The sequence below is a fragment of the Mobula birostris genome, chromosome 9 (genome assembly GCF_030028105.1).
Source record: "Mobula birostris isolate sMobBir1 chromosome 9, sMobBir1.hap1, whole genome shotgun sequence".
In the NCBI taxonomy this organism is placed as follows: domain Eukaryota; kingdom Metazoa; phylum Chordata; class Chondrichthyes; order Myliobatiformes; family Myliobatidae; genus Mobula; species Mobula birostris.
Window position 1 is genome coordinate 54,372,098 of NC_092378.1, and position 23,099 is coordinate 54,395,196.

The window sequence follows — 23,099 nt, forward strand, 5'->3', positions numbered from 1 at the left end:
GTGGGTGTTTGGAAAACCTGTTTCAGGTTTTTTGGGAGATCAGTTTCTGAGATGTGTGTTTGAGAGTTCTGGTTCTGGGCTGGGTGTTGGGGAGATCTGGTTTGTGATGTCTATTTGGGAGACCTGGTTTGAGATGGGTGTTTGTGAGATCTGGTTTAAAGATGCATGTTTGGGTAATCTGGTTTGGGAGATCTCATTAGAGATGGATCTTTGGGAGATCTGGTTCAGGATGTTTGTTTTAGGGACTCTACATCTGGAATGGATATTTGGGAGTTCTGATTCAGGGTAGTCTTTGACAGATCTGGTTCAGGATGAGTGGGAGATCTCGTTCTGGGATGAGTGTTTCGGATATCTAGTTCTAGGATGGGCCTTTGGGAGATTTGGTTCAGGATGAGTTTTTAGAAGATCTGTTCAATATGTCTTTGGGAGATCCTGTTCAAGATGGTCTTTGGGAGAGCTGATTAAGTGTGGGTGTTTTGGAGATCTGATTCTGGATGGGTGTTTGTGAGATCTGATTCTGGATGGGTGTTTCTGAGATCTGGTTCAAGGTGGGTGTTTTGGAGATCTGATTCAGGGTGGGTGTTTTGGAGATCTGATTCTGGATGGGTGTTTTGGAGATCCGGTTCAGTGTGGGTGTTTTGGAGATCTGATTCTAGATGGGTGTTTTGGAGATCTGGTTCAGTGTGGGTGTTTTGGAGATCTGATTCTAGATGGGTGTTTTGGAGATCCGATTCAGGGTGGTCTTTGGGAGAGCTGGTTCAGTGTGGGTGTTTTGGAGATCTGATTCTGGATGGGTGTTTGGGAGATCTGGTTCAGGGTGGGTGTTTTGGAGATCTGATTCTGGATGGGTGTTTGGGAGATCTGGTTCAGGGTGGGCCTTTGAGAGAGCTGGTTCTGGATGAGTGCTTGGAGGATCCTCTTTATCCTCTCAATGGAAAGTAAAAGGGCAACTTTTGGCTCCATGTCTGTGCATTCACAACTTGTCTGTTGTCTGTCTGAGTTTGACACCTTTTATTTCCTTTCCCCTTGAATAGGTCAGCAAGCTCAACTCCATAGTGGAGCCGTATTGCTCTGAAAGGAGAGAAGAACAGTCATCAAAACTCGCCAGCTCTCTTTCCAACCTCTCTCCAGTGCGACTACAGCCTCTGTTCTTTCCAGAACTGACCTCACCCTGTTCGCCAGTGAGATCTCAGCCAGCAGCCACCCCTGCAGCACAAAGTCCAGCCACTCCAGCCATCTGCTGTCAGCCGCTAACGTCTCCTGAAGCAGCCAGTCCCATCACCACCCAGTCACCGGTGAAATCCCAGCCGGTCCCCACGATTCTAACGTCCACCCCCATAGCAGAGCCGGGCAGAGACAAGAAGAGCAGTGCAACAAGTCCAGTGCAGGGGGAAGAGAAGCCAGCTGCAAAGGACCCTGTGGGTGAATTCTGGCTGAGGAGCTCGGAGATGAGGAAGAGTCTCAGAGTCGGTGCCCCGGAGCGAACCAGCGGTTCAGAGACCAGCTTCACGCTGTCCACCACAGGATCTGCCTCTCCCCAGTCCTTCACGCCAGAGGAGCTGTTCGAGGAACACCCAGCCAGTTCTCCTCCACCCTCCGGAGCACCAAGCATACCTTCAGTTGAGGAGCAGGTAGTGCCATCCCTCACCCCAAGCCCCTCCGCAGTGATAGAGCCCAAGAGTTCATTCAGTGGCCAGAGAGACTTGACCAGCACCTCCGGCCTGGGCCTGAATGGGAGCTTGAGCAACACCAGGACAGCCGCCAGTGAGAGCCTCAACAACTCGGACACCATGCTGACCCCTCCCTCCAGCCCACCTCCCCCACCCCCTGCCAACGAAGAACCAGCCACCCTACGCCGGAGGAAGCCCCGTGACACGAAGAAGCGTCCAGCTGAGCAGGGCTTCGCCCAGGAGTCGCCAGGCCAGCAAGAGTCCACCCCTGCGCCGAGAAGTGTCCGGAAGTCATTGGCAGAGAGCATTGATGAGATCCCATTTGCAGATGACGTAGAGGACACCTTCGATGAGAGGACGCCTGAGACCAGCCTCCAAGACACTCTCGGGCAGGAGAGACCTGCCAGGCTGCATCCGATCCAAAGCATGAAGGTCGGAGAGGCCGTGCCCACAGCTGCCAAGCGTCGGCCACTGACCGAGATCTCCCCCGAGGCCAAGGAGGTGGCCAAGGAAAGGATGAAGGCTCGGGAAAAGTCAGTCAAGAGCCAGGCCCTCCGGGATGCCATGGCGAGGGAGCTGAGGAAGATGAAAGAGATGGAGGCGGTGGAAGAAGCCTCAGCCCGCCCCCAGAGAGCTCAGGACACTGGCACCGAGAGTGCGCCCCTCTCCTCTGCCGGGTTAATCAATGGCCACGAGCAGCAGGAGGCAGTGGTCGACAGCCTGCCATGCCCGGTGCTGGTGCCAGCGCCAGCGCTGGACGGTAGCCACGAGGGCTCAGTGGCCTCCTCTGAGAGCTCAAGTGGCAAGACCAAGAAGAGGGCCTCCCTGTTCTCACCTCGGAAGAGCAAGAAGGAGAAGAAGTCAAAGGCCGAGAACAGCCTGACCGAAGAACTCACCAAGCCCAGGTCCATCTGGAGGTCCGTCTTCTCCAGCTACAGGAAGGACAGGAAGAAAAAGGAGGAGAAGGCTTGCCTGGGCTCTCCCTCCAACAGTAACACCACCAACTCCGGCACCAAGCGCAGCACTGACATCCTGCGCACTGCAGTCGGTAGGAAGCAGTACTGGGCCCTGGTTAACGTACCACTCCCTGACCCTGAAACACTGCCCCCAACATGATATCCTCACACTTCAATTTGTTCCCTCTAACTCCATTTCCCAACCTGCTGACTCAGTGATTCACCCAACCACAGTACTCAGTGACACAGTTATCAGCTGTGTTTTCCCTTCCCAGCTGCATTCTTCATTGACCTATAGTGCAAAAAAACAAAAACACAAGAGATTCTGCGGATCTTAGAATGCCAGAGCAATGCACCCAAAACACTGGAGGAACTCAGCAAGTCTAGGCAGCATATCTAAACAGTCGATGTTTCAGGCCAAGAGTCCTGATGTAAGGTCTCAACTGTTTGTTCCCCACCATAGATGTTGCCTCACTTGCTGAGTTCCTCCAGCATTAAGTGTGCGTTGTGCAAAAAATAAAAACTTATTTCTGAGCTCTGTAAAACTCCACCAGAAACAGCTTCTCAACTATCCCTGATACTTTCTCTCACTGGGCTAACTTTGGATCTACAATCACTATCGCCTTGAACCCACACGGATATAAGATTTACTGATAAGCTAGCTGTGTGGCAACTGCATCAAAACCTTTTCAATCCTCAGTGACTCTTCTAGCTTCCACCTTCCATAATTTCGGTTGAATTAGTTGGACCCGACATTTCCTTAACATGCAGGTGTCCTTAATTAATCATGAGCTTCTTAATGACCCATAATACAATCTCATCTATTTTTCCAATAGTTTATTAATTATTGATTATGCCCTTACTACTGACTATCTTTTCAGTCTAATCCTCCTTCACTTTTTATACAACAGTGCTGCCTTCCAGTCCTCTTTTTTTTTTTTGTGCACCTTTGTGGGGAGATATGTAATCCCTTTCTCAGTCACTGAGCAGCAGGTGACAGTATTGGGCTCTTTCTAGGAGCACTGCAATACAGGTGAAGGTCATATACTCCAGCGTATGGAATGAGGTGGAGTCTATATACGGGTGCCTTCTCTAGGCATTATTGAATTATGAATGTGGTAATATATGTGAGGTTTCTTTGGGAACTATTAGTATAGATCTGATGAGCTGGGTGAAAGAAAGCTGTATGAAGACTCCTACTCTGGTAGTGTGGGGTATAAGACTATAAGAGCAGATTTAGACCGTTCATCCCATTGAGTCTGCTCCATGTATTTGTTTTCCTTTTCAACCCCTTTATCCTTTCTTCTCCCCGTAACCTTTGATGCCCTTACTAATGAAGAACCTATGGACCTGTGCATTAAATATACCCAATGACTTGGCTTCCCACAGCCATCTGTGGCAGTGAATTCCACAGATTCACCACCCTCTGGCTAAAGAAGTTCCTCCTCATCTCTGTTCTAAAGGATCATCCTGGTATTCTGAGGCTGTGCTCTCTGGTCCTAGACTCTCCTGCTATTGGAAATATCCAACAAGCAGCATAGTAGCATAGCAGTTAGTGTAATGCTTTGTAACACCTACAGTAAAATCAGGGTTCGATCCTTGCCGCTGTCTGTAAGGAGTTTGAACGTTCTCCTCCGTGACTGCATGGGATCCCTTTGGGTGCTTCGGTTTCCTCCCACGTTCCAACGATGTTAATGTCAGTACGTTGCGGGCATGCTATGTTGGCAGCAGAAGCATGGCGACATTTGCGGGCTGCCCCCAGCGCATCTTGGAATGTGCTGGATGTTGATCGAAACAGTACATTTCTCTGTGTGTTTCGATGTACATGTGACAAATAGAGCTAATCCATGTTCACTGTATCTAGGCCTTTCAATATTTGGTGGGTTTCAAGGAGATCCTCTATCCTTTTTCTAATATCACCGTCTGGTGATATGGGGTATACATCAAGTCTTGCCACTGTACTAGGGTCACGGGTTTGATGTGAGTTCCTTTAGTTTCATCATTCTAACACTAGGTGTTCATGTCATATGTGGCTACTTTCATTCATCAGCTTGTTTCAGTAACATAGTTCTCATGGTTGTTTGTTGCAGAACTTCAGCTTCGTCAACACCTCAGTTTTTCAGAAGACTCAGACCTGTCCAGTGACGATATACTCGAGAGGACCTCACAGCGCTCCAGGCGAGAGGTACCCCAACACTGTTTTGTGTGTGTTTGTGTGGTATTGGTATTGGTTTATTATTGTCATGTGTACCGAGATACAGTGAAAAGCTCATCTCTACATGCTGTTCATCAGATCAAGTTATTACACAGAGCATTAAGCTAGAATAAGTAAAACAATAACAATGCAGTGTAAAGTGCAACAGCTACCAAAATAGTGCAGTGCATGTAGATTGTGAAGCCAAGCATCTATCTTAACATACAAGGAGTCCATTCAAGAGTCTGATAACAGTGGGATGGAAGCTGTCCTTGAGCCTGGTGGTATGTGCATTCAGGCTTTTGTATCTTCTGCCCAATGTGAGGGGGGAGAGAAGAGAATCTCCAGGGTTGGTGGAGTCTTTGATTATTCTGGCTACTATACTGAGACAGCGAGAAGTGTAGATAAGAGTCCATAGATGGGAGGCTGATTTCTGTGATGTGCACAGTTATATCTAAAACTCTGCTGCTTCCAGCAGTCAGGTGCAGAACAGTTGCCATACCAAGCCATTATGCACACAGACAGATTGCTTTCTGTGATGTATGATAAAAACTGATAAGTATCAACAGAGACTTGCAGAATTTATTTAGTCTTTTAAGCAAGTAAAGATATTGGTGATCTTGTTTGGCCATGACATCAGTGGTTGGACCAGGACAGATTGTTGGTGATGTTCACACCTATAGAGCTGTGTGGCATGAATCTGCAAAGTACTTGTGGGTTATCTATCCAACTGCGTAGTCTGGGCTGATGGAACCCTGTATACATGTTGTACATGAAATGGTCAGTCAGGGACTTCACCTAGTAAGCCACTTGGGAAGGTTGGTCGAGGACTGTTTTCAAACCAGGCATGATTATGCTCACTCTTGAGATGAGTGTTCAGGTTGGGATTGTAAATGGGATCGGGATTGTAAATTGGATCAGGATTGTGGGTGGTACCATGACTGGATTTGGATTAAGTTTTACAAGTAGAGGGTTAGAGGTATATAAGCATTCAAGCTTATTTGGTTAAAGGAGCCAGATTGCACGGGGTTAATTGGGTCCAAGGGAATATGCATGTTGGGACCCAAGTGCAGTGAGGTGTAAGAGCTTTGGGTACAGAGATCAAGAGGTCCGAGGGTTCGGGGATGGAATTGTTTAAGCTTATAGCCAAAGAAAAAGTCCAAGACACACCAGCAAAGTGCACTGTGATGAATATGTACATGGATAGAGGTATCTCAGTGTACTTGGGTCCAATCGAAAGGTTTTCTGTACTTGAATCCATGTCTTCAGCATTAGAGAAGTCAAGTATACAGGAGTGGAAATGTACAGGTTAACAGGGGTAAAGTATGAAGTATAAGTATAAAGGTTCAGCATCCAACCTTGCAGGGTTCAAGTGTACAAGTACACAGAAGTCCAAGTGTCATGGCGGGGACTGCAAGCAGACAGATTCTAGTATATAAAAGGAGCCAAGTGTACATGGGATTAAGAGGATTAAGGAAGGGAGTCGGTGTATGTGTTAGGGTCTAAGCTTGAGAACTAGGTGTTGGCTGATGGCCACAAGGATACAATGTGATGTTTGGTGAAAGTGATGGTTGGCATTGGTTAGTGAGCATGAACACACATTGGGAATGGTTGGTAAGTGTGAGGACACACTGCAGTTTGTGAGCTTGAGGACGCTGAGATTGGGATTAGTTGGTGAGCATGAGGCACAGTGCGGTCAGTTAGTGAATGTGAGGATGCAGTGCATTTGATCATGAGGTTATGGTGGGTTAGTTGTTGAGCATGAGATGTGGTACACTTGGTAGGCGTGAAGACACGGTGGGATTGGCTGGTGAGAGTAAAGGCACTGTGGGGATGTTTGGTGAGCATGAAGGCGCGGTGGGATTGGTGAGCATGAAGTCGCGGTGGGATTGGTTGGTGACTGTGAAGGCACAGTGGGATTGGTTGATGAGTGTGAAGGCACGGTGAGATTGGTTGGTGAGAGTGAAGGCACGGTGGGACTGGTTATTGAGCGTGAAAGTGTTGTGGAAATGGTGAGCGCAAAGGTGCAGTAAAATTGGTTGGTGAGCATGAATGCACGGTGGGATTGGTTGATGAGTGTGAAGGCACAGTGGGATTGATTGATAGGTAGGCATGAGTTTGAAGCTATAGTATGGTTTGTTATTTCTTGTGCAATTACACCACATTGTGAAAATGGTTTATCATTGTTACTGTGTTCTGTTCTCAATCTGTTCCTTTCTAAGTTGTTTTATTTTTCTCCCTCCTTGAGACTCTCTATGTTCCTCATGCTCTGGCATTCAGGAGATCATACAAATTCAAGGTAGAGTGCTGTCCACTGACATCGAATGGCTGTACTACAGTCCTTCTGAGAACCAGATGGGTTCCTCTTGTAGTGGGGAGAGGAGAGCTTGAATGAATGTGGTGGGGTCGCGGATGGGTGGGTAGCAGTAGTACTAACTGGAGGAAAGTGGATTCATTTGTTATGGGGTAGAATAAGTCAATTTGGTCAGTGTGGAGGTGGGAGAGTTATTTCAGAAAGGAGTTGGACACTTCAAGGACTGGAGGTATCAACAGTTTAATTTTTCATCCTTCCCAGGCCCCTCAGTTGTGAAGTTCAAGTTTTCCACCGTTCACCTGCCCATACCTCCATCTCCCAATCCATCAAGATGCTTACAAAGCAGCAATCCATTGCCTATGAGTTAATCCTTTCTGTAGGTATTGCATTACAGTTCTGTCATTGGATCAGCAGCTGAACCTCCATTTATTTCCCACTTCTTCACTCATGAAGATGATACTGAAATACAGATCTGTTTTTAATCCCATTCTTGGACCACAGAGGTATTCATTTACTGTTTATCATCAATATTTAATTATCTTTTCATTTCATTTAAAGTAATATAGCTCAGTTTCTATGCAATGCAGTCAGCATGAGTTAAGGACAGCTTGGTGAGGTTCACTGTTGTTACTAATACATGAATTCAATAAAATTCGCTGATGGCCTTAACTGGGTAACCTGGCTGAGATCATGGCCTCAGCTAATCTGAGCTGGAAAGTCATCAGTGAACCACGCTAGTTCTTCACGCTCATCATCTTTACTCCCTTATTTGCCTCTGGAACAAGTTGTTGCTAGTCTCTTCAGTCTTTGCCTTGCTCATGCCAGCATTGCCCTTGTCTTCTCACAGGTGTTACCTACGGGCTCCCCCACCAGTGTGCTGAATCACAGAATGGGTGCAGCACAGAGGGGGGCCATTCAGCCCAGCAAGTCCATACTGACTCCATGTAAGAGCAGAACAGTTAGTCCCAGTCCACTGCCCTTTCCCAACAAATTCTCTCCTCTCCAATACTTTCAACTGTCTCTTGAACGTTACAATTGAGTTTGCTCAGAACTGTACACAATACTCCAAATTTGGCCTCACCTACATCTTGTACAACTTCAATATAACATCCCAACTCCTACAGCTAATATTTTGATTTCTAAAGACCAATGTGCCAAAAGCTCTCTTTCCTGTCCTATCTAACTGTGATGCTACTTTCAAGGAATTATGGCTCTATTTTCTGAGATCACTCTGTCCTACCACACTCCTCAGTGCCCTACCTGTGTAAGCCCTATCCTGGTTTGCCCTTGCAAAGTGGAACATCTCACACTTGTCTGCAGTAAATTCCAGGTAACCTCCTTGAAAAACTATAGGATTGGTTAGACACAACCTACCACACACAAAGCCAAGTTCATTATCCCTAATCTGACCCTGCCTATCCAAATATTTATATATCTGGACCCTTAGAATACTAGCAATAATTTACTCACTACTGATGTCAGACTCACTGGCCTATAGTTTCCTGATTAATTCATATAACCTTTCTTGAACAATAGAACAACATGAGCTATCTTTCAGTCCTCCAGCACTTCACCAGTGGCAAGAGACATGTTAAGTACTTCTGCCAGGGCCCCTGCAATTTCTGAAGTAACTTCATACAAGGTCTGAGGGAACACGTCGTCAAGCCTTGGGGACTTATCTGCCCTCATGTGCCTCAAGACAGCAAACATCTTTGCCTCAATTCTGTACACTCTGGGTCCATCTCCCAAATAAATACAGATGCAAAAAATCCATTTAAAATCTCCCCCATTTCTTTTGGTTCCATGCATAGATGACCATGCTGAACTTCAAGTGGACCAGTTTTGTCCCATGCTATCCTTTTGCTCATAGTGTATGTGTCAAAGGCCCTGGAACTCTCTTTCAGCTTGTCTGCCAGAGCAAACTCTTGCCTTCTTTTAACCCTTTTGATTTCCCTCTTAAGTGTTCTCTTGCATTTCTGATGCTCCTCAAACACCTCATTAGTTCCTTGATGTCCATACCTGCTATGCACCTCTTTCTTCTTCTTAACTACTACAGTTGTGGCTGAATGGACGTTTGTAGAAATGTCCTCAAGTTTACATTCCCTCTTCTCATACTCTCAACAAAATGTAACTTTTCACTTTTCCTAGTATAGTATTTCATCTGCCACCCATCTGTCTGTGCCACCAGTAGCCTATCTGAATCTCTTTCCAAACTGTTACAGAACCCTTCACAATTCATTCCCTCTCCCAAATTTACTGTGAATTGTCCCTTTGCCACCAATATACAATATATAAATAAATGCAGCAGTTCCAACATAGACTGCTGGAAAACTCCACTCTACATTTACCAACGGTCTGTAAAAGCAACCTTTCACTACTACTCCATTTGCCAATTATCTATCCAGTCCTTTCATCCTGAACATAAGCCTATTATGTGCCACTTAACAAATGTCTCTTAGAAGGCCATACCACATCAACCACACTTCCCTCATCAACTATCTGTTACTTCAAAACTTGCTTATGTTAATTTGATGTGATTTGCCTTTGCTGGCTTTCTCTTATCAATCCACGTGTCCAAATTACTTGATAAATTTGACCCTGATTATTCTTTGAACTTTTCCTACTGCAACATTAACTGATTTGTAGTTACTGTATTTATCCCTACATCCTGCTTTGAACAAGGAGTGCAATATCCACTCCTCAGGCAGCACCTCTGAACTTGTGAATGTTCGGGAAATTATGGCTATGGTTTGTTATGTTACACCGAAAGACTTGCAGATTCGGCTCAGTAAGGCAGAAAGCCACCGACTTCAACTACCTACTTAGAAGCATAAACCCTGTATACTAGAACAGAATAACAAGCATTAAAGTACTTACCTAGGTGTGCCCTTACAAGGTTTCTGCATTCCTCCATTACCTCCCTAAGCAGCCTAGGTTGCATTCCATCTGAACCAGGTGATATATCCCCCCCGTCTCAGTCCTGATGCAAGGTCTTGACCTGAAACATCGACAGTTTCTCACCCCACTGTTGGGGAAGCAGGTTCGTGGATTTGGTAAGTGAGACAAACACTGATTGCGAGTAAGCACATTAACCATTTATTTATAGACAGTAAAACATTTGACCAAACATCAAGGTCAAACAAGTACTCACCTCAGCAACCCTAAGTTTAAAAAAAAACGACACTAAACATTCAGTAACACTTCAAAATTGACAGGTAGTTCATTTCCCCAAGTTACCCAACTACAACATCAGCATTCAACAGAAGCTTAGCTAAGTGTAAGTGTGGGCTCTCCTATATCTGCAGCATACTTTCCTGTTGGTTCTTCAGCACATTGTGAAGCGGAGCCCCTGGAGACAAAGGAAAATCCAGCGAGTCTCTCGTACGTGCTATTCTTATACCCAGAACTGTACACCGGTGCCATGGCACATAGGGCAACCAATGGGAAAGAGCTGCTACATCCTTTGATGAACAGCACAGAGAGGGGCTTTTGATCAGGAAGCACACTAACCCTTCACGTTACACTCGCCCCTTCCCCCAGCAGATGCTGCTCAACCTGCTGAGTTCCTCCTGCAGAATAGTTGCTGCTCCAGATTTCAGAATCAACAGTTTATCCCATTTCAACGGGTCTTTCCGTTATCTGCTTGTTACCATTTGTTTGTAGCCTATCTAGAATTTCCACTGAGTCTTTGCATGACTTCAGGAACCTATTTTTCCTGTGGTGAGCTCTGTAAATTCTCAGTACCTTAGCCACACCCTCTACATCCATGAGTAAACTTATTTTTGATCACAGGCCACCTCCCCCTTATGACCCCCTTCTGGTCTCAAGCCTATGGAATATTTCTCCATTCCCTTTAAATATACTGCCAGTCATTATCTTTGCTTCCCATTTGCCTCCATTTCCTTTTTTGTTTTCCTTGAGGTTTTTGGAAGCAGCCTGTTTCCCACTATTAACAACTGCTATCTGCTCTGCTTCCTCTTGGCTCGTGCTCGTTCTTGGAGCTTATGTTCATTAAATGAAGTCATTTGACAGTGGCCTGGGAATTAATGGAGTCCTGGAAACTATAGAGAACAAATTTCTTCCCGTTCATCCAATAATACCATTGTTAATGGGGGCTTATAGGCTAAGTAGGTACAAACCAACAATTTTCCCATTGTTCCAACTTTATATAGAACAGTATAGCACAGGAACAGGCCCTTCAGCCCACAGAATCTATTCTAACCATGCCAGATTAAACTGCCTGTACACAATACCTGTCCCTCCATTCCCGGCATGGTCATGTGTCTAAGTACCTCTTAGTACCACCATTGTGGCTGCTTCCACCACCACCACCTTTGGCAGCCTGTTCCAGGCATCCTTCCCCATTCTGTGTAAAAAAACCAACAAAATCAGCTCTGCACATCTCTTACCAACCTTCTTCCTCTCGCCATACATTCTCCTGCTGTCCTCCTAATCATCCACGGCAGAGGAGAAGGGTGAACTGGCATTTGAATATCCACATGTAATTGGTTGATAGTTATCCTTCTGTCCGGAAAATCTTACCAAGGTGTATGAGATTAAAGGAGCTTTTAGTGTGTTACTGCTGTTGTCTCAAGACATTAAGGAAGTAATGACTAAAATATGACAGAGGTCTTTCTGCCTCGTTTCCTAACCAGAATGTAGAGAAACAACTGATGAATTAACCCCAGCTTGACTGGTAACACTGTGTTGAATTAGAGCTCCCTGTGCCTTGATTTGGTATTCTCCAGGTATTGTGAGGTTGATTCGATCGGTACACCCGGTGATGTTCTCTGTCTGTGGACTCTGCAAGTAGATCCAGTCTTTTTTTGTCTGTGTCACCATGGATCTAGTAGTTTGCTTTGTCTGTGTGTCTTCAAATGAATCCAGTGTACCTGTGTTTTCTGTATTCTAGCCTACAACAGATCCAGTGGTATGATTTAACAGTGGCTATAGATCCCAGTGGCATGTTTTGTCTCTGTGATCCTCTGAAACTGTATCCATTAGAAATGTGGAGCACACTTGATCGCTCCTGGTATTAGTTCCTTGGCTCACTGGGAAGGATACTCATGTTAAGCAAAAGTGAGAATTCAGCTCTCTTCTTTCAGAAACCCTACACCGAGGAGGAACTCAACTCCAAGCTGACTCGGAGGGTCCAAAAGGCAGCCCGGAGACAGGCCAAGCAGGAAGAGTTGAAGAGGCTACACAGAGCGCAGGTTTGTAACTGGTGGGTTGCCACATCCGATTAGTATGACCAAAGTAGAAGAAACATTTTTGCATCAAGCAAAGCCAATAACCTTACATGAGTGGACAGAGCCAGAATCCATTCCTTCATGCCATTCTAGTGTTCATGTAAAAGATTCCATTGCAGACCAGCCAACACCCTCCTCTATCTTGTTTCTCTGTTATCCACACAAAACACCTCAAGTGCCTGAAGTACAAACTTCATGTACCACTTTCTCCGTGGATATGGGGTTCTGGGGAGGAGGGGGACGGTGAGGACTCAAACGGTAACTAGTTCAGTGGCACACTGGCCTGCAGGAGAATTGAGTTCCATGATACACAGTCCCGAGGTGGTAGAGGAATGAACGGTACATTGCCTTGAGGTGGCATCTATGGTGGTACCTTGAGATGGTAGCAGGTTCTATTGTTCACTGGCTTAATGGGCAGTAGGTACTGTGATTGGTTTCAATTTATGTGCTATTTATTTATTTGTTATTTATTTAGATATACAGTGTGGGATAGTCCCTTCTGGTCCTTCGAGCCACACCGCCCAGCAACCTCGACAACCCCAATGTAACCCTAGCCTAGTCAGGGACATTTCACAAGGACCAGTTCACCTACCAGTTACGTCTTTGGACTGTAGGAGGAAACTGGAGGACCCAGAGAAAAGCCAAACATTCCATGGGAAGGACATAAAGACGCTCCTTACAGAGGGTGCCAGGATTGAACTCAAAACTCAGAGTCCCAAGCTGTAATAGCCTCGCACTAACCACTGTGCTACCATGGTTCTCTTATAAACTAAAACATTATAAAATATGCAGCCTGAGAGGGGAATGGGCTGTGTGCTACACAGCCCTAAGGGAGCAGTGAGCACTTGAAAATCAGCAGGAGTAGGTCACCATTCCATATGATCACAACTGACCTATCCTATCTTCAGCTCGTCAGTACCAGATCTCCATAATCTTCAATTCCTCGACCTTTCAAAAACATTTATCTGTCTCCACTTTAAATATATCTAGTGATCTGGCCACCACCACCATCGGAGACGGAGAATCGCACATATTTGCTGCTTTTTTTGAAGGGCTGCAATTAGCTTGAGAAGTCATTCATTGGTGACGCAGCACAAGGTTTAAAAAGAACCTGGGTGTTTTCAGCTGTTTTTTGGCGAACTGCAATCAGTGCGAGGCCAATAAAATGAAAGGACATGTAAGCGGAGCAGCTGTTGTGCAAGTGGGCAGTATTAGAGTGGCAAACAAGAGAAAGTCTACAGGTGCTGGAAATCCGAGCACCACTCACAAAATGCCAGAAGAATTCAGCAGGCCAGGCAGCATCTACAGAAAAGAGTGCAGTCAACATTTCGGGCCAAAATGTCAACTGTACTCTTTTCCATAGATGCTGCCTGGCCTGCTGAGTTCCTCCGGCATTTTGTGAGTGTTAGAATGGTCCAGTTTAAGTGAGAGCAGGCTTGGGCAAGTTCAGACTGGGGTTCTAAGTAAGGTTCTACTATTTTTTTGTGTTAGTACATAGCGCGTGTGCTGAGAATGGGTCCGGAGGGAGTGGTATGTTCTTTGTGTGAGATGTATGAACTCTGGGAGACCTCCAGTCTTCTTGATAACCACATCTTCACGAAGTGTGTTGAGCTGCAGCTCCACAGAGACTATTGTTAAGGAACTAGAGCTATACCTTGATGACCTTCAGCGCATTGGAATAAATAAGGAACCAATAGATAGGAACCACAGGGAGGTAGTCACCCCTAAGTTGCAAGAGGCAGGTACTTGGGTGATTATCTAGAGAGGAGAAGAGAATAGGTAGCCAGTGCAGAGTACCCCTGTGGCAGTTCCCCTCAATAATAAGTATACCGCTTTGGGTATTGATGGGGGAAACAACCTAATGGGGAAGCCGCATTGACCGGGTCTCTGGCACTGAGTCTGCCTCTGTGGCTCGGAAGGGAAGTGGGGAGAAGAGGAGTGCAGTAGTGATGGGGGATTCCATAGACAGAGGAGCAGAAAGTAATTCTGTGGATGTCAAAGAAACACCCGGATGGTATGTTGCCTCCCAGGTGGCAGGGTCAGGGATGTTTTGCATAGAGTCCATGGTGGTCTAAACGGAGAGGGTAAAGACACGGATGTCATGGTACGTGTTGGTACCAATGATATTGACGGGAAAAGGGAGGAGTTCCTAAAAGAGAATATAAGGAGTTAGGCAGATAGCTGAAAAACAGGACCTCCAGGGTACTAATCTCTGGATTGCTGCCTACGCCACATGCCAGCGAGGGTAAGAAGAGGATGATTTAGCAGATGAATGCGTGTCTGAGGAATTGGTGCAGGGGACAAAGTTTCAGATTTCTGAATCATTCAGGTCTCTTCTGGAGAAGGTATGACCTACAAAAAGGATGGGTTACACCTGAACCCAAGGGGGCCAATACCCTACTGGAACCGGAGTGATAAGGCTGAGAACGGGGCAAAATTGCAGTTAGTGGGATGAATTAAAGTGTAACAAGGGGGCCAAAATCAAAAAGGGTGATGAATACAGGACTGGAGGTGTCATATTTTAATGCAAGCAGTATGTGGAATAAGGTAGATGATCTTGTAGCACAATTAGAGATTGGAAAGTAATATGTTGTGAGCATCTCTTGAGTCATAGCTGAAAGAAAATCATAGTTGTGAGCTTAACACATTACACATTGTATCAAAAGGGCAGGCAGGTAGGCAGGCGTGATGTGGTGACTCTGTTGGTAAAGAATGAAATCAAATCCTTAGAAAGAGGTGACACAGGATCAGAAGTTGTAGAATCGTTGTGGGTAGAGTTAAGACCTGTAAGGATAAAAAGACACTGATGGGATTTATATACATGCCTCTGAACAGCGTCCAGGATGTGGGCTACAAATTACATTGAGAGATAGAAAAGGCATGTAAAAAGAGCAATGTTGCAATAATCATGGGGGTTTTCAATATGCAGTTAGATGGGGAAAATTGGGTTAATGCTAGATCCCAAGAGAGGGAATTTGAAAAATACCTATGAAATAGCTTTTTAAGAGCAGATTGTGGTTGAACCCCCTAGGGAAACAGCAATTCTAGAATAATATCACTCCACTTTTTAAGAAGAGAGGGAGGCAGAAGAAAGGACATTATAGACCAGTTAGTCTGACTTCAGTGGTTGAGAAGATGCCGGAGTCTGTTGTTAAGGATGAGGTTTCGGAGTACTTGGAGGCACATAATAAAGTCAGTATGGATTTCTAAAAGAGAAGTGTCACCTGACAAACGTGTTGAAATTCTTTGAGGAAATAACATAGGATAGATAAAGGAGAGTCAGTGGATGTTGTTTGTTTAGATTTTCAGAAGGCCTTTGACAAGGTGCTGCACATGAGGCTGCTTAACAAGATAAGAGACCATGGTATTACAGGAAAGGTACTAGCACGGATAGAAGATTGGCTGACTGGCAGGAGGCAAAGAGTGGGAATAAAGGGAGCTATTCTGTGTGGCTGCTGGTGACTAGTGGTGTTCCACTGGAATCACTGTTGGGACTGCTTCTTTTCACATTATTTGTCAGTGATTTAGATGAAGCCTTTGTGGCCAAGTACAGAAGGACTTGGAGAGAAGGGGCTGGGAAGTGGCAGATGGAATATAGTGTAAGGAAGTGCATGGTCATGCACTTTGGCAGAAGGAATGAAGACTTAGATTATTTTCTAAATAGGGAGAAGATTCAAAAATCAGAGGTACAAAGGGACTTGGGAGTCTTCGTGCAGCATGCTCAAAAGGTTAGTTTGCAGATTGAGTTGGTGATAAGGAAGGCAAATGCGATGTTAGCATTCATTTCAAGAGGACTAGAATACAAAAGCAAGGATGTGATGCTGAGTTTTATAAGGCACTGGTGAGACCACACGGAGTATTATGAGCAGTTTCTATCCTGTTATTTAAGAAAAGATATGCTGGCATTGGGCAGGGTCCAAATGAGGTTCGCAAGAATTATCCCAGGAATGAAAGGGTTAACGTATGAGGAGTGTTTGGCTCTGAGCCTGTACTCGTTGGAGTTCAGAAGAACGAGGGCAAATCTCCTTGAAAGCTATCGAATATTGAAACTAAATAGGGTGGATGTGGAGAGCATGTTTCCTATAGTGAGGGAGGCTAGTACCAGAGATCATAGGCTCAGAATCGAGGGACATCCATTTAGAACAGAGATGAAGAGACGTTTCCTTAGCCAGAGGGTGGTGAATCTGTGGAATTCAATGCCATAGACAGCTGTGCAGGCCAAGTCATTGGGTATATATAAGGCAGAGGTTGATACGTTCTTGATTAATTAGGGCATCAAGGATTATGGGGAGAAAGTAGGAAATGGAGTTGAGAGGAATAATAAATCAGCCATGATGGAGTGGCAGAGTACTCAAAGGGCCGAATGCCCTAATTCTGCTCCTACGTCTTATGGTCTCTTACACACCTCAATTTCAAAAAGCCAGCTCTTGTATTGTGATGATGTCACCTTAATCATGGCCCTCCTGCTGGTGAGATCATTTATTTTATCAAACTTCCCTTTGGACCTTATAAGTTTGAATAAAGTCACTGCTGATTCTTCTAAACTCCAAGAAATACAGACTCAAGCTGTCTAGCCCGTCTTGAAATGTCAACCCTCTCATCCTAGGAATTAGACTGGCAAATTTCCTTTGGACTGCTAACCTTTCGTTGTGAAGGGGTCCAGAACAATACACGTTATTTCAGGTGGCCGAACCAATTGTAACAATGCTTCCCTATTCTTATAAGCCAGTTTGCCTGCTAACATTCTGTACTTTATGCATTAGCACTGTGATCTCCCTGAACTTCTCTCCCTTGCGCTGTCCCTTTGTTCAGATGATCCGCCTTTCAGTTCCTCTTACTAAAGTGCAGGATCTCATACTTCCTCACTTTGAAACTCCACTTAACCAGATTTTTTGCAAATCACTCAATCCTTTTATATCATGTTGCAGAATCACAATGTCCTCACCACAACACTGAGCTTCCTCTTTGATCTGTATCATCTGCAAACTAGGAAACCTTGTATATCATTCACTCCTTCCTCCAGATCAAAGTAATCAAATAAGGGGCAAGCGCTGATCTTCGGGGATCTTTACTGGTTACATCCTTCCAGCCTAATTTCTCTATGTGACAGTCAGGTTTCAATCCATGTTAACACACTTTCTCCAATCTTTGGGCTTTTATTTATTTTTTTGTTTGTTGACATACAGCACGGAATAGGCTCCCTACCAGACCTTCCAGCCATTTCGCCCAGCAATCTTCCAATTTAATCCTAGCCTAGTCACAGGACAATTTACAATGACCAATTAACCTACTAACCGGTACATCGTTGGTCTGTGGGAGGAAACCCACGTGGTCACAGGGAGGAGTACAAATTCCTTTCAGGCAGCATCAGGAATTGAACCCAGATCACCTGTACTGTAAAGCATTGTGCTAACCACTATGTTACCATGCCGCTCATGATGTGCCATTTTGTCAAACGCCCTTTGGAAACGCAAATACACACATCTACAAGATTCCTGTCATTTTCCGATCAGCTTATACTCTCCCTGAATTGCAGCAGAATCATCAAACATGATTTACCTTCCATGAAGCTATTTTGACCAGGTTTAATTATATTAAGCTTTCCTAAATGATTAGTTATTTCCACTTTGATTCCTGACTCACACATCTTGCCAACTAACTGAAGTTAGTTTAACACCTACTGTTAGCAAGATGTTCCAGTTTCCCATCTTCTGTCAGAATAAAAACCAGGTTTATTGTCAGTGACATATGTCATGAAATTTGTTGTTTGGCGGCAGTAGTACACTGCAAATATAAAATATACCATAAATTACAATAAGAAATATATATTTTGAAAATTAAAAAAGTTATGCAAAAAGAGTGAGGTCATGTTCAGCAGTTCATTGTCCATGCAGAAATCTGAAATGTGTGTTTCTCTAATACTTTATCCCTTGTGCTTTGAAATTTTACAAATTCCTCCTGTTATTTGAAATTAGTCGGTTAGCATACTGATATTTACACTGTTTTCCATGATGAAAACTGATACAATGTTCCTTTAACATATCTACCATTTCTTTTGTTTCCTGTTATTAACTCAGCAGCTTCATCCTCTCATCATGCTGCACTGAGCCAACTACTTCCTATTTATGTATCATTGAAATTCCTATTGTTTGTTTTCCATATTTCTCTTAAAATCAACATTCCCCCTTCTTACGGGCTTTTTAGTCTTTTGTGGTTGAATGCTAAATACTTCCCAGTTGCGTGGCCTCTCTCTTCCTCTCCCTCTCCTTCTCCTCCTCCTTCTCCCCTTTCCCCTTCCCTCTTTCCTTCCTCTCGCTCTCTCACTCACTCACTCACTCCCCTCTCTCTAACCATACACAATACTCCAGATGTGGTGTTATATAACTGCACTATGACTTCTGTACTCCTGCACACCGGTCCTCCCTGGGGATGTATCAGGATCTAAACTGAACCAGTCCAAGGTGTGACAGGTTTTCGGGTAGCCTGCCTTGAGTGTTAAAGCCAGTGGTTTGATTCTCTGAATAGGTAGCAGTTTCTACTGTACACTCACGGGGTGTTTTGGATTATGTACACTGCGATGTCCAGATAATAATTGTTAAGGCACACTGCCTGTGAGGAGCAGACATTTCCCTATTCCACTGTCTTAGCTCCTGCAGAGCTAATGTGTTCCACGAGTTATCTGTGCCATCGTACAGCTATGGTGGATATATAGCACACTGACCGGCAGTTGGATGGGACTTTGTACCGAGGGGTATCAGTTCTAATGACCAATGTTCAGCTGGGTAATGAGTTCTATGGCCACTGGCAGGGAGTGTCTCTACAGTTCACTGCCAGAGGGGATGATGGTTCAGTGCTAGAATGGGTAATGAGCCCTAATGTTCACTGCTGGAGGTGGGTAAGAGGTCCTGAGGCCCCAAGTCATATGGGGGGTGACCACTGCTCAAACAGGACAGCGGGTTCTATTGTTCAATGCCAGAGGAGGTAACAGGGTCGTGGGTTCACTGTCAGAGGGTAATGGATTTCATGGTCGCTGCCAAAATGCCTAATGAGCTCTTCTGTTTGATTTTATAGGCAACAACCACTTATGTGTTTCATTGCCAGAGCGCATGATAGGTTTTAATGTTCACTGCCAGAGGACATTAGACATTCCATTTTTCACTGTCAGAGGGGATAATGGATTCTCCAGCATACTGCCAGTGAGGGTAATGGATTCTGCAGCTCACTGCCAGAGGGGATTGTGGATTTTATAGCCTACTGCCAATGAGGGTTATGAATTCTGTAGCTCACTGCCAAAGAGGATTATGAATTCTACATCTCACTGTCCGAGGGGGTGATGGATTCTGCATCTCACGGCCAGAAGGGTAATGGGTTCTACAGCTCACTGCCAGCTGGGGTGATGGATTCTACGTCTCATTGCTGTTGTGGTAGAGGTAGTAACAGATTGGCTGTGGTTCTGCCTTCAGGCACCATTGACTCTTGTGCCCAGCTTTCTGTTCTTATGGGGAATGGGGATTCACTGCATTACCAGTGAAAGCGCTAAATAAACTCCTTTCCTCTGACAGATCATTCAACGACAGCTCGAGCAGGTGGAGGAGAAGCAAAGGCAGCTGGAGGAGAGAGGAGTGGCTGTGGAGAAAGCTCTTCGTGGAGAAGCAGGTACCTCCACCCTGTGTTTATCACCATCAGTACTGCTGGAGTACAGCACCGTCCAGTAGTAGTTTCTCTTTAGGCCCAGTAATGCTGGCATCTGAGGACAGGATGTTGAGGTTGGCCCCTTTCCACCAGTCATCGACTGAACAGCTATATACGGGATGTCCAATCCTATTGCTTCATCTGTTCCCAGCCAGGGTCAGCCCTTTGCTCTCTGGGCTCACTTGTTCCTTCCAGTGCCAATAAGGAGTCGTGGGCAAGGTAAGCTGGAAGCTCCTTCCCTCTCTCTCCTTGCTGAGATCGAATGCTAAAGGTTGGTCCCTCTTATGAATCCTCCTTCCTCAGCACTTCTTCCCGCACTCGGAACGACCTTGATGTTCCGAGATCACTGTGGGATTAACCACAATCTTTTCGAGATCACTCTGGGATTAACCACGATCTTGCCGAGATCACTCTGGGATTAACCGCGATCTTTCCTAGATCACTGGTTAACCACAATCTTTGCCAGATCACTTACAATGGAATTAACCGTAGTCCTTTCCAGAACTGGTCTCTCTGGAACTAATCACAGTTTTTTTCCAAATCATTCATTCTGGGATTAATCTCAAAATGCCTGAAAATCATTCTTCTCCATCAGATTTAATAATCCCGTTAAACACAGTCACTACACTCTGAATCAAATACAGACGTTTCTAGCTTCACTTGCTCACTCAGTGAAATCAGATATAAACCCTTGTACCATCAGCTTATTCCTGGGTGAGCATCAACTGCTGACCAGGATGACCTCTACACTCCACCGATCACCTACAGGTCTGCCCATGGTCATTTGCTTTTTCTAGGGGAGTGTGAAAGGTCATCCAGTGTCCTACCAGAGACCTTTGTACTTCCTCCAGGGGTCAGTCACAGTGCTTCTGAGGTCATTCTCACCTACTGTGGGCTGACCTGCAGTTAACGGTTTCCTTGCCCCAGCTCTCTTTCTCTCCCTTAGTCTGAACAACAGACGTGGCAAAGGTGAGCTATTCCACTGTACATTCCTCCCCTCACTCACCATTCTAGCACTATAATTTCATTGCTGGATCTGATTCCTAGAACTCCTCATCAGTGTGGTTCCACTGCCCTCTCAGAGTAAATAATGATGGGGACTGAATGCTATTCTCACCATCTCCTTTTTCCTCCCAAAGGATTAATACAAACTCTGTCCCATTTCCTAGGATCCTGTCCACATGTGGTTCTGGAGTCCTTACCTCAGCAGCTTGGAGTCTGTCACCAGCCACGCTTCACAACTCCTAAACACACAGAACCAATGGGTCCTGTGCCGTTGATAACCTAGATCCCAGCACGATGACTTACCGAGCAGCTGGTGTCTGATAACCCTCAACCTGAGCTGTATCTCACCTACATGTGGAGGAGGGAGGGGAACAGCAACATTTAACTGCTGTGTTTTAGTTTTGTTGTTTGCTATTTTACAAAATTTTTAATTGGTGCCGTTTTGCTCATCATCAGACTGGTATTTCCACTGAGCTTAGGACAACCCGGTGAATGGTCCCCTCCCACCGAGCTCTCCTATCACCCTCTACAGCTACTGCACTGGCTCCTTTAACCCTTCCCTCCACCCTAAAATAAGCTCGGACTCATCAACAGCCCATTAGATTTGCTGGATGTTAAAAGGCATCTCTCCAGCTGGTTTTGTCTATCACTGCTATCTCCCGTCCTGTCCTGAGCCAGCTCTCTCTGAAATGACCTCAGCAGTGAGCATTGGGTTTCTGATAATCAATCGGTTTCTGGTTGAGCCTGTCCTACTTTGTCAGACTCGATTACTGTCTCCATTGCTGCACAGTTCCTGTCTAATAAAACTGCTCAAGAGGTTAGCCATTTCTCACTCAGAAGTCAATGGGTGAACGGGTATTCGGCAAGCAATTGACAGCCCGGGGGTTTACCCCAGTGAAACAACTACTACTCAAAGTAAGCCTGCAAATGAACACACCAGAAATCCAAGGATAGCAACACAGTTGTACCACGAGATGACAGAGCACTGAGTCTGGATGGTGTCACCCCACGCGGTCAGACCTGCTGGTGCTCCAACGCTCCTGCTGAAAGCTTGGGTTCTGGCTTACCTCTCGAGCAGCTCCTGTGTGTGTGTGGGGGTGTGTGTATGCATGTTTTGTACTGCGTGTTGCCTGGCATTGTACAGTAACTCTTTCTAATCTTATTATAGACTATTGGGGAGAGTCTAGTTACAGTGAAATCCTCGACTTGCATCTGGGTGGTACGTATGGCTGTCGCTCTGTTTCCCCACTCTTGCTAACCTTCACCTTCCTCTCTAACGACTTTCTCTTCACTTGCATCTTTGACTGCACCCTCTTTTAAGCTGGGTGAGGTTAGAGTATCTGCCTCCTTGCCCTGGATATTGCACAGGCTCATGTATATCGGTGAGCATTCTCGGACAGACAGAAGGGGAATTGGTCAAATTGGAACCGGTGATTAAAAATTATTCAACATGTAATCAAGCAGCAAATGGTAGGAAGAGCTTTGGTTTGAATCCAGTTCCATGCTGATAAATAATAGTTGTGGATAAGTTCCTGTTCCTGTCTTTGGGGGCTGGGGCTGGACTGGGGAGGAATGAAGGAGAATGTGGATAGCAGAGGAAAAAAGAGGAGTGGGGAGTGAAGACACACCATGAAGGGCGAGCAGTGACAAATGGGAGAGGGGGAAATGACAGAATGTTAACTGGCAAGATAGATGTGAAGCCTAACAGTAATGAGGAAGTAATAAGTCCATGGGGCAGAGTCCAGTCCCAGGGACAACTGCCCCCACAACAGTTCACTTCTGCAGAGCACGAAGCAAGGGGGTGAGTTGTTGGGTAGAGGAGTTTAATGTAGCGATGGAAACTAACAAACAGTAATGTGGCTGGAGTGCATGTCCTCTGTCACATGCAAGCTTCAGGTTGCTTTCCCTCTCCTCGACGTCCACCGTTCTGTGGACCAATGGGGGAGAGTGTTCCCCCCTGGGTGTCTAACCTGATACAAGGCCACCAGACTGTGGCTCAGAGGTGCAGGGAAGGAGAAG

The 23,099-nt window shown here is 45.4% G+C and overlaps 1 protein-coding gene across 10 annotated transcripts in view; it reads left to right on the top strand.

Moving 5' to 3' along the window:
- The window catches only part of LOC140202766 (protein-methionine sulfoxide oxidase mical3a-like), a 311,216-nt gene that overhangs the window by 260,342 nt on the left and 27,775 nt on the right, over positions 1 to 23,099 (top strand). For 9 of the 10 annotated variants that reach the window (XM_072268077.1, XM_072268082.1, XM_072268079.1 and 6 more), the window contains 4 exons: positions 1,035 to 2,718; positions 4,717 to 4,811; positions 12,240 to 12,347; positions 19,946 to 20,039. In XM_072268077.1, the coding sequence (XP_072124178.1) occupies positions 1,035 to 2,718; positions 4,717 to 4,811; positions 12,240 to 12,347; positions 19,946 to 20,039 (1,981 nt within the window). Of the gene's footprint in view, positions 1 to 1,034; positions 2,719 to 4,716; positions 4,812 to 12,239; positions 12,348 to 19,945; positions 20,040 to 22,248; positions 22,300 to 23,099 lie in introns of all 10 variants that reach the window. The other variant, XM_072268078.1, reaches the window with a different exon arrangement.